General features: G+C 40.2%; 1 protein-coding gene across 4 annotated transcripts in view; it reads left to right on the top strand.

Moving 5' to 3' along the window:
* Positions 1-12,439, top strand: part of DOCK4 (dedicator of cytokinesis 4) — a 420,789-nt gene that overhangs the window by 264,534 nt on the left and 143,816 nt on the right. For all 4 annotated transcript variants that reach the window (XM_084616809.1, XM_084616807.1, XM_084616808.1 and 1 more), the window contains exons 14-15: positions 9,269-9,393; positions 11,901-12,063. In XM_084616809.1, coding sequence (XP_084472935.1) covers positions 9,269-9,393; positions 11,901-12,063 — 288 coding nt within the window. The remainder of the gene's footprint in view (positions 1-9,268; positions 9,394-11,900; positions 12,064-12,439) is intronic.

The raw sequence follows: 12,439 nt of genomic DNA, 5'->3' as shown, positions 1-12,439 counted from the left end.
CTGGGCTGTAACGCCCCCTTGAGTACTGCGCTCATGTGTTGGTACATTAGGCGCTGCTGATCCTACACCCTCTCAGTTCCTTCTTACCACCTGTAACAGTTGGTCGGAGTGCTTTGTTTTGCATCACAAGAGCATTAGCGGTTCTTACAGTCCATTGTTCTGACTGGGGCTGTTAATAAACAAGAAAAAAAATGGACCTTAATTCCATTAAAATGCATATAGTTCATTGAAGCAGTCCTCAACTCTACTCAGACAGAGCCTTCCTCCCGAGGTTTGGTTCCAAGCCATGACAGACCTGATCTTGTGCATGCAAGCCCACCCTCTCACCACCGCTCAAATTGCCTGCGATTGTTAGGCCACATGGCAGCCTGCATTTGCATAGTCTGGCACACACGGCTCCACCTCAGGCCCCTGCAGATGTGGCTGGCGTCAGTCTATATCCCCAACAGACACAGTGTGAACCGTATGGTCAGGGTCCCGGACACGTACTGCCATCACTCAAATGGTGGTGGAATCCTGCATCGATGTTGGAGGGGATTCCCTTCGCATCTCTGTCCCCGTTGGTGACTCTTTCATCTTCGAGGTCCGCTTGGCTGCTATTTTGGTTTTCCATCCTCCGCTCGAAGGTAGGTTGGTTTTCATCCAGGACATGACTGCCAGGTTCCACAAGGGACTCAAGCACCTCTAGACGCACGTTAGGGACCCCGTTCCACCATGGGACCTGAATCTTGTTCTGTCATGGCTCACAGGACCCCACTTTGAGCCTCTGGCTTCCTGCTTTCTCCTTCTCCTTTCCTGGAAGGTTGCATTCCTAGTTGCAATATCATCTGCCCGCCAAGTCTTTGAGATTAGGGTGCTTGCCTCGGAACCGCCCTATATGGTCTTCCATCTGGCTTTCCTGCCCATAGTGGTCTCGCAGTTTCATATGGGCCAGGACATTTACTTGCCTGTCTTTTTTCCAATGCTGCATTAGTCGCAGGAGGAGCATTGATTGCATTCCCTATATGTCAGGAAGGGCACTAGTCTTCTACATTGAATAGACCGAGCCATTCTGCAAGTCGACGCAATTGTTTGTCGCGGTGGCCAACAGGATGAATGGTCATCTGGTGTCTGCTCAAAGAATTTCTTCTTGGATCACTGCCTGCATTCACTGCTGCTATGATCAGCAAAGGTGCCCCCTTCGGCAATTGTAACCTCCCATTCAACCAGAGCACAAGCCTTTTCGGCAGCTTTCCTACCCAGGTGCTTATACAGGACCTCTATAGGGCAGCCACCTGGTCATCCATCCACACATTTACATCCCTTTATGCACTTACCCAGCAGGCCCGGGAGAATGCTAGCTTCAGTAGAGCAGTACTGCAAGTCGCTAGACTGTGAACTCCGACCCCACCTCCAAGGATACCGCTTGTGAGTCACCTGGAATGGAATTGACATGAGCAAGCACTCGAAGAAGAAAACACTTACAAAAAGATAGGTAACTGTTGTTCTTCAAGATGTGTTGCTCATGTCCATTCCATTACCTGCCCTCTTCTCTGTTAAAGTTGTGGGCAAGAAGGAACTGAGAGGGCGTATGGTCGGCAGCACCTAATATGCACATGAGCATGGCACTCAAGGGGGCGCTATAGCTGACCCTATGGATATCACTGAAGTAAAAATCTCCGACTGTGCACGTGGGTTTGCACACAGCTAGAAATAGAATGGAATGGGCATGAGTAACACATCTTGAAGAACAACAGTTACAGAAAGGTAGATAACTATTTTTTTAGTGTTTAGGTTTTGTTTTGGTTTTAAAAATGTATTTAGCTATTTCTTCACACAACTCACAATCAACTTGTGGAATTCTTTGCCAGAAGATGTTGTGAAGGCCAAGACTGTAGCAGGGTTCAAAGAAGAACTAGATAAATTAATGGAGGATAGGTCCATCAATGGCGTCTGTTTGCCAGAAGCTGGGAATGGGCGACAGGGGATGGATCACTTGATGATTACCTGTTCTGCTCATTTCAAATTAAGATTGCACACATTACCTTAATTCTAACATTTACTAATTTAGGAGTGCTTTACTTTACAACTTTAACATTCTTTTAACCTATTTTTTTGTGTATAATACATAGACATATAGAAAATGCTAAAGATTTCTTGAGAGCTTGGCTTCAAGTACTGTAGCATCCCAGTACTGTTATGTCTACAGCATGTATATGTGTTTTGTTGAACTGTATCATCTAATAGAAATAAATATTTAATAGAAATAAAATGGGCTATGATGCAATAACAGCATCAAAGGTGTTGCATTATAGTGCTTCATATTTGATATTGGCCTTGTGAAGAGCAGCTTGTTGTTTTATCTGCCTGACATTGAGTGTATATTTGCTTTATATGGGTATTTAAGTATAGCATCCATTCTATATGATTCATCCTCCTGACTCAGTCATTTTCCCTTGGTTTTTACCCATCTTTTACCCTATAAAGCCACGTTGTTCCTCCCATAGCATGAGAGAGATGTATACTCTTCATTGTTTTAATTACCATTGGATAATACTGAAAAAATTCCATGTTTTCTCCAGTAAGGCAACCCAGATGACTTGGTTTATCTGAGATGTCAAAAACAAGGAGAGTTTCTGGAGTGAATTTAGATCAGGAAGCGTATTGTCTAAATTATACATCCCTCTGCCCCAGTAAAGTCTGCTGTGGCTCATTCAGCTGATAGCACGTTGATGTTATGAAGGGCACATCCTCCTCTTTTGTCCCTTCTTCCCTGCAATTAGAGCTCCGTGGGCAACAAAAAAGGAGTTGGTTTGGCATTTTGTTAAAAAACTGAAACTTGGACCATGGCACTGAAAGCTTTACAAAAGTTTGTAAAGCTTTTCAGCATGCCAGAATTGCTATCTTGTTTTGCATCAAACTTCTGCACAGTTTAAAAAAATAGAATCAGGAGGAATTCTGTGATTTCAGTTGAGTTACAGATTCATTAGGACCTAACATTTCTGGAACTTGGTGGTATGTGTTTTTATGGAGACAACATACAAAATATGCACAACTCCTTATGAAGTGGAACTGCTGAATTTACAGCAGATGCACCTAGAATTCAAGTTTATCTTTGAAGGAGATGTATACATAGCTCCCACTTCCATGCCAAAATTATTTCTCTCTCAAATCATCTTTTTAATTAAAAAAAGATGAATTTTTAAGTATTTCTCTGAATTTAAAGCTCTTCAAAGTGAGAGACTAGAACCAATACTTGAGTAAACGTGTCCCACACAAGGACCCCACATGTCACTCATTTCTGTTAGTTAGCATCCTGTGTTATTTCTAGAAAATTTTATTATAAACTTTTTTTAAAGTAGACAAAGTTTCTGTAAAATCCAGAAATAGCAAGATGTTATATTCCTGGTTTGCTTTCCACTTGAATAACATAATTTAGACCCCCATCTTCATCTTTGTTATGGCATAGTCCTGAAGGGCTAAAAGGAAATTGGTTGTGCAGCAAAAAAAAAAAAAAGTCTGTACCTTTGTTCATCGGGCCATAGTTTGGATTATGTTTTGGTGGGATGATTTTATTAACAATCTCACATGTATCAGATGACTAATGTAAAAACACTCACTCCTATCACAGTGTCAGCATTTCTGCTACTTGAAAATCGTTAGTCGCATGAAGTAAAATGTATGCAAGGAAAAGTGACATAATATGATGCTATCCTGCAAAGTTTAAGTTGATTGAATCTTAAGATGAACTATTGTAATGATGTATCATCATAGTCATTATTTACAAAATATTTATTTGAATTTTTATGACTCTGCAATAAAAAGAACACCTATGGGCATCCTTGATGATTTTTTTAAAAGTACATACATATGGCTTTGTCGTATAGCCCCATCTGTGTACAGCAAGGTCATGAACAGATGTCATATAGGAATGTGTAGGCTCCCACTGAAGACTTTGCATGACTCTTGGCCCTATTTTCGGTCAGCTTTTTGCATCTGCCTTTTTTGTATTTACAACCTTTATGCATAGTTGCTCTCCATTCAGGTTGTCCTTGGCTGTGTCTTTGAAGTTATCATAGAATCATAGAATATCAGGGTTGGAAGGGACCTCAGGAGGTCATCTAGTCCAACCCCTGCTCAAAGCAGGACCAATCCCCAATTTTTGCCCCAGATCCCAAATGGCCCCCTCAAGGATTGAACTCACAACCCTGGGTTTAGCAGGCCAAGGCTCAAACCACTGAGCTATCCCGCCCCCCCGATATGCATTATTTATACCACACGAGTTGACATACAACTTAATGGTATCTTTGAAGTATTTAGAATGATCACCCTTCCTGCTCTTTCTGAGTTGCAGCTCACCATAGAGGACTTTTTTGGGAGTCTGTCATCACCCATTATGATAACATGACCTGTCTGTGACACTCAGTCACACCCTGGAACCCCCATATTCACCACTGTCATGTAATGATATCTTTTGTACAAAGTATGCCTTGTGAGGTATCATTTTAAAAGTCTTGAGCCATTGGATTGTATGTACTATTCTTGTATGTGAAGTTAGGAAGTTTTGTTATGTGTGTATTACTGAAATATATTGTGAGGTTGGGAACACCCACAACCAGCCTTTCAGGTACAACTATGGAGTAGCCAGATGCTCTAATGGCCAATTAAAAGGATTCCACTCTCTCAACGGCCATCCTAGAAGACTTCTCAGAGAGAACATGTAGTCAACGGGGCTGCCTGGTTCCCAAGTCAAAAGCTATAAAAGAGAAGGGAAGTGATATAATCACTTGGCCTCTCCCCGCCCCTCCGCAACTCAACACTTGGAAGAAACATCTGGAGGACAAAGACCTTGAACTGGCTGAGGGTGGTCCTGGGCTGGAAGGCAGTTCCAGCCTGTGTATTAAAGATCTGTGACCTATCTGGACCATCTGCCAGGGTGAGACACTGCTTGTTTCAAATCCTATTTCATTTGTAGAACTCAAACTGAGAATTTACTTTTATTTCTTAAGTAATCAACTTTTGATCTCTACGCTTGCTACTTATTATCACTTAAAACCTTTCTATATCTATTTATTAACTATCTTTCTGTAGTTAATATATAAAACAGTGTATTTTGGTTGAAGGATTTGGGAAATCTCAGCTCAGTTTACCAAGCCTAGTATGTGCCCTCTCCACATCGAGGGAGGGGAAGACTGGGTAATGAACTTACACTAGCCAGCCTTCTGACCAGTGTAAGACAGTACAGCTCTCGGGTGCAAAGCTGGGGAGTTGGGGGGAATTGGCTGGAGCCTCTCTATTGATGATTCATGAGTGGCTGAGAGATCATTCATGTAACTCAGTTGTGTGTCCCCCTGCCCGTGGATGTCTGAGTAAGTTCAGTGCCTGTCAGCGTTTATGGCTTGACACAACATCACAGTGTGAGAGGGATACTCCAGGTTGGTGCAGGGTGCACCATGGGGACCCCCTCATACTGTCCATTGAAGCTGAACTTCAGTAAATCACTGCCTCAGTGCTTATTGTTTAGCTCTTCCAAAGATGCGAATGTTTGACACTTTGTCTTGCCAGCAAACCTTCAGCAAAGACAATGCATGTGAAATTTTTCAAGTTGCTTGATGTTTGTGTCGTAAACTCTCCCAAGTTTCACACCCATGTCACTGCTGCATTGTAGAGCATCAATTTTGTTAAGACTGATGGTATGCCGGTTGAGTATCTCGTGCCAAGGTCTTCTGAAAGCTTGGCTTTCTGTTTGACATTTCTTGATCCAGAGAACTATCACTTTAGATGGTACTGCCAAGCCATTTTATAGTTTTGTACCATCAGTGGAGATATTTGACTCAGTGGTCGTGGCTGAAGGGGCTGCTTGGAAGAGTTCATTTTTTCCCCCAGGCTGATGGGGAGTGCAAACTGTTTAGATATGGGGAATGGTTTTGTGAGACCATCATTTGAGAATACTTGATCAGTTATGTCTTTGTGGAATTAACAAAGGATATTAATAAATTTGGTGGGACAGTCAAATATCTCTAGAATTTTCCAGAGACCATTTGTGCTGACAGTGTTGAATGCTTTTTTTAGCTTAATGAAGACAGCATACAGTTCCATGTTTTGTTGAATGCAATTTTCCTGAATCAGTCTCTCTCTCAAAAAAAATCATACCTGTGGTGCTTGGACCTGATCTAAATTCACATTGGGTCTCTGATAGAAGTTTCTCTGATACTGTTTCAACAAGCCAATTGAGCAAAATACAAGCAAGGATCTTACCACCCTGCTGACAGAAGAAGAATGACACACTCTATCTTTACAGAGCATGGTGTACGCGCTGATGAGTTTTGACTGCTGAGTCTGATGCATCAGGGACAGTCCCATAGGTAGGGCACACCCACACACTAGCAATGCTCTGAATCCAAGCAGCAGATTCTTTCCTCCTCTGATGCTGGTCATCACAAAGCATGATCCAGTCCTCCTCACAATGCCTTGCTCCATCTACAAGGTGACTCCACCAACCAGAGCTGCGTTCTGCACTCCTTTCCCAGTCATCCACAGAGATTCCAAAGGATACTAAATCATCTTTGCAAGCATCCTGAAATCTGTGCAGCACTCTACCTCTCTTTCTAGACTCTTTGTGAACTTCATAGTACAGCTGTACTCTGTACTCTGAAGTTCGCAATCTTCAGGATCCTGTAATCTGGCATTTGCTTGATGTGTCCAAGCCACCTGAGTCTTTTCTTACTAATCAACATTCCCATGAATGACATACCAACACTTCTACATTTGTCACCCTGTCTTGCTATCTTATTTGAAGAATTTTTCACAAGCATCTGATATGAAAACTATTTAGTCTTTTGGTATGTTTGGAATAAGTCGTCCATGTTTCTGAGCTACATAGAAGAGTGCATAAGATGCATGTCTCATAAATATGGATTTTCATATTAGTTGACAATTTGTTACTGTTCCAGATTCTGTCTTGGAAAAGACCAAAGTTCCTGACTGCTTTGCTGATTCTGCTAGTGAGCTCAGCATCCAGATCTACATTGCTGGTAACAGTAGAGCCAAGAAAGAGCCTTGATATCAGGGAAGCCCTGATAGTAGAGCCCTGATAGCAAGGAAGATAACCTGATAGTTGCCACAATCAGATTCATTGCCTTTATTTTTGTATGGTATAACTATGCTTGCATCTTTTGAAACCTTGCGGAATTTTCTCAATTTCCCGAATATCCTTAATAATTTCATATAGATAGCTGACAGTTAGGAGGCCTTCAAGTTTAATGATTTCACCTGCTGTTCTGTCTTTCCCTGGTGATTTACCTGTCTTCATTTGTTCACAGCTTTTTGCACTTCTTCAGCAGGAGGTAACTTCACAATTTCTTCATGTTTGAGGTGCTGCATTAGTTCCTCTGGCACCTGTGAGTTGACAGTAGAGGGAAGGTTCAGTAACTCAGTAAAGTGGCACATCTTTCGGAGTTGCCTGTCTTGTCCTTGATTAAGATAGATCCATCTGAACTCTTTTTAGTGGAGCTGGACCTGATTTCAATGGGCCATAAATGGCCTTCAGGGAGCTATAAAACAACTTTGTGTTGTTACTATTGGCATAATGCTGTATTTCTTCTGCTTTCTTTTCCCACCAGTTATCCTGTAGAACACAAAGCTGTTTTTGAGCCTTGGCTTGCAGGCACTTGAATTTATCTTTGTTTTGATGTTGATTCTTTATTGTTTTTTCAAGCCATAAATGCATCTCTCTTTTCCTTTAGATTTTTGTTTTTATCATAATTTTCATCCAAGCAATCCTGGTGTCATCTTTGATTTTTGCCTAGAGTTTCTTCTGTTGCTTGGAGGATGGCTGATTTCAGTATATACCACTTTGAATGTGTTTTTGGGTGATGTAATGCTATCAAATTTTTTCCTCTCAGTTTTCCCTGATGAAATGGATGTTTCAAGTTTGCTATGTTCAATTTTAGTTTGATCTGTTTGGCACTGTTTCATGAGTGAAATACGACATGTAAAATGAAAATGGCTCTGGTCATCCTGTGATCAGTCCAACTGTTTGCTCATCTTGATGTCCCTAATGTCTCTTTGCTGTATAATGTCAATCAGGTGCTAGAGCTTTGATCTCAGATGCATCCATGAAGTTTTATATTTGTCAGCTTTCCTAAAGATTGTGTTGATAATAACAAGCTCATGTTCAGCACACTTCCTGAGAAGGAGAAGACTGTTGTTGATGATTTTTCTAATACCATAGTTCTTTATTAGACTAGTTGGAGTCTGCACTGTCTTTTGCAGCTCTGGAAGTAAAGTCTCCCTAAGGTATGAGTTTGTCTTCACTGGGAGTAGATTTGATTGTGTCCTCCAAATCAGAATAGAACTGTTCTTTTAGTTCTTCTGTATTTTTTATGGTTGGAACATAAGCACTGATAAGAATCACAAAGCATGAATTTCTAAGGGAATTCATAGAGTCATTAAGTGTTCATTTTTGCCCACAGGTAACTCTTTCACTGATTTCAGGAAACTGTTTTTAATGGCAAAACCAATGCCATAAATTCTGTTTTCCTCCGTTGCTTTCCCTTTCTGAATGAAGGTATAGCCATCTCCTAATTCCTTTGTGTAACCTTCATCTGCAAATCTGGTTTTGCTGGAGGTAGCTACGTGATGCTGTATCTAGCAAGTTACCTTACAGTCAATGCTGTACATCTTTCAGGTCTTCATGTATTATCTCTGTCCTTTAGGATCCGTATGTTTCATGTCGGCACAGTGAGAGCTCTTATTTTTCTTATAGAACAACCTCTTTTTGGATGATCTACCAGTTGTGGTGAACTGGCCAGATTAGAGTAAACTTTAAATAAACTGACCCACAAAAGTATTGTGCTTGATGTTCACTAAACCCTGATAGACAATTTACTGTACTATTTAAGGGGCAATATTTAAATTATGGAACATATCTAACTTTATTCTACAGTTTGGACTCCGCTTGCTATAGGGGTGTAGCCTCAATTTGACTTCTACCAAACCTAGAGGTGAGACCTGAAGAGGAAGCTCCTAAAGTCACGGTTGTGGTCCCTAATTGTTGACATAGTTTCACTGGGAGTTCTGTCCATTTGCTCCTAAACAGCTCTAATTAATCCCGTCCCTAGAGAGAGCCAAAACCAGACTGGCTTTTACTTTGAAACATACACTTAAAAGTGATTTAGCATTCTCATATGGAATTTGCTTCTCTACTTCCTTCCCACAGAATTCAGGTTGCATTAATGTGGTTTGCATTGCCCCTTATACTTTTGGGTTTTATGTTTTCTTTCTGTAGGCGAAATGAGGAATGATTTGTACATCACTATAGAAAGAGGAGAATTTGAAAAAGGAGGAAAAAGTGTGGCCAGAAACGTGGAAGTGATGATGCACATTGTAGACAGTTGTGGCCAAATTTTAAAGGTACTACTTTGACACTAACCGTGAAGAACAAAAAGAGAGTGAAGGCTTGTGTTTAGTGTTGATGCTGAGCAAATATTGTTAATTTAAACTATTAACTATAGTTTTTTCTCAAAATCCTTTTTTATTTCCTGGCAGATATTATGATTTGTCATATTAACCTTTACCTGAATGTCCTATTAACAGGCCATATTGCTAAACTGCATATTAGGTAAAGATTTGTGATAACTGGCCTCAGAGCAAATATTTTCACTTGTACTATGAGATATAAATTAAATTTGAATTCTTTCTCCTTAGAATAAGCTATTTGCTACCCCAACTACTGTAGTTTAGTCAATCAGTGATAGCTAATACATTTTTGCAAACCACTCACACGGTCTTCCATTTTTGTTGTTGTTTATTTGGTCATAGGTTTTCTGGATATTTTTGTGGTCACTAACTTTTAATGTTGCAATACTTTAATATTGAGGAAGGTTTTTAAAAATAAAAATGAAAACCTCTGATAAATATGTTCACATTCAAATATATCCTTCAGTTATTTGATGTTTAGAGAAAACGCAACAAAGATTAGCAAATGAAGTAATTTTAATTAATTAATCGTTATTACTATGTGGAAATTAACCCATTAGTTTAAGAGCATAGTTAGTGCACTTAATTATATTGAAAATAGACTTGCCAATTTAAATAAATGGGCCATTCCCAGACCCACCCACTTATTTCTACAATCTCTTAAAAGCATATAATGGATTTTACATTCCAAAGTGCAAATACGGGAAAGTATCCCTCTTCAGGAAAGTATTTAAGCATGTATTTAAAGTGCATGCTTAATTCCCATTTAAGTCAATATGCCTTATGCACATTCTTATAATGAAGCATGTGCTTAAATACTTTCCTGAATTTGAAGCATAGTCACAGATCCAGCAGAGCACCATGTTAAGTGGAAATGCTTATATGCTTAAAGTTGAGCATTTGCCTAAGTTCTTTACTCAAATGGAACCTTAAGTACTACCTGTCTAAAACGTTCATAGGCACACAAGTGTCCTTGACTTCCCAATATTTTCACTTACAATTCCAGGTACATTTCTTTGAAAATTATCTTTTTTTTGTGATGAATACAAAATGCAGTCTGATGGTGTCTTTATTGCTCCCAGTAGGACTTGGATTAAGACACAAGGCAGAGATGGCTATGCCTCAGCTTGCAGCTTTTATTGAGCACTTTCATTATCAATCAAGTTTCAGAGTAACAGCCGTGTTAGTCTGTATTCGCAAAAAGAAAAGGAGTACTTGTGGCACCTTAGAGACGAACCAATTTATTTGAGCATGAGCTTTCGTGAGCTACAGCTCACTTCATCGGATGCATACCGTGGAAACTGCAGCAGACATTATCTGTGTGTAGATAATGTCTGCTGCAGTTTCCACGGTATGCATCCGATGAAGTGAGCTGTAGCTCACGAAAGCTCATGCTCAAATAAATTGGTTCGTCTCTAAGGTGCCACAAGTACTCCTTTTCTTATTATCAATCAAGACTCCCAATCATTATCCTTCCTGTTTTTTCCTGTTCCATTTAAATCATAACCTGTTAGGTCTACATGTGTTGAGTCACTTTAATGTTTGACCAAACAGACTGAAGTCCCCTAAATGGTCTCTCACCTGAGAGGAGAATGAGAGGCCACACATGGAATGTGCTAAATCTTTGTACAGTATTAAATCTGGCTCCCATTTACACACTGATGCCACATCAGTGCATATCCTCCCACCCACTTCCAGCTACGGTCAGGGTGTGGTGAGATGTGACCCTGCTAATGCACCAAATCAGAATGGACTCTTGCCAGTTGCAAAGTTGGGACAAAATGAATAAGGCTAAACCTCATCCTCATGTAATAACACTAGGTGAAGCTCAGACATTTGCAGAGCCCAGAGCTATGGTACCTGCTAGCTGCTCTAGAGGAAATCCAAAATCACCACCATCATATCACACAAGAATGGGGCAAATATTCCTTCCCTTCTACAGATTTGATGGCCAGCTCTTGCCCTTAGCATGCTAGTAAGCACCACTTATGTCCTATATGTAATGATAGATAACCTGAAATTTCAAAGTGAAGAAACTTCCAAAACAAATGGCCCATATTACATGTAAAAAAGTGATAGGGTCATGGGTGCAAAGGATGAAGAGTGTGTTCCAGCTTACTGATGGTAATTTATATTACCCATAGGAAGCGTGCAGCCAGCACAGAGACTGGAACAATAGAAATCAGCCTGCCCTCCTGCTACCCTACAGAGAGGAATCCATAGACCACAAGGCAATCCAAAGTCTGTGCTAACCACCTTCAGGGAATACACAATTACATTCCCCATGAATGCAGGGACACAGTATTACAAGAGAGAACAAGTTTATTTTAGATTATCCTGAAGATCGTGGAGCCTGGAGAACACCAATTTCAGGGCTGTTCTCACGTCAGTTTATAGTTAATCCATCTTTAAACCTTTAACCCAGTTGTTTTCTTCATTAGGATTTTATCTCCTTTGGCTCTGGAGAGCCGCCAGCTAGCAAGTTCCATTCCTTTGTGCTTTATCACAACAACAGTCCCAGATGGGCTGAGCTGCTGAAACTTCCTATTCCTGTGGATAAATTCAGGGGAGCACACATCCGCTTTGAATTTCGGCATTGTTCTAGTAAGTGTTGTTCACGATTTATTGTATTGCTTTGTGTTACAGTTGCATTAAGGGTATTGAATTTCATAATGTCTAAACAGCAGAGAGACGTGGGGTAAATATTCTTTACCTATAAAGCTTCATGACAGAACTTTTCAGGTTTTGCAGTCTGCTTTGGTGAAATAGGAAAAAAATGTAATACCTTGAGAAACTGACCTCATTTTATTAAATGGAAAAATGCAACATGAAGGGTGCAAATTTGAACACAAATTCAGGAAATGCAAAATCCAATCCCAGAATTAACTTGGCCAATTGCATAATGATATTTGTTCATTTACACATGTTGCAGTCTAACCCAGTAACAGAAAGTATTGCATATACCTGTAGTGTAGCCATG

This window comes from Lepidochelys olivacea (genome assembly GCF_965140295.1).
Source record: "Lepidochelys olivacea isolate rLepOli2 genome assembly, chromosome: 1".
In the NCBI taxonomy this organism is placed as follows: Eukaryota; Metazoa; Chordata; order Testudines; family Cheloniidae; genus Lepidochelys; species Lepidochelys olivacea.
Note: the sequence above shows the minus strand (reverse complement) of the source record. Positions and strands in the feature narration are given on the sequence as shown.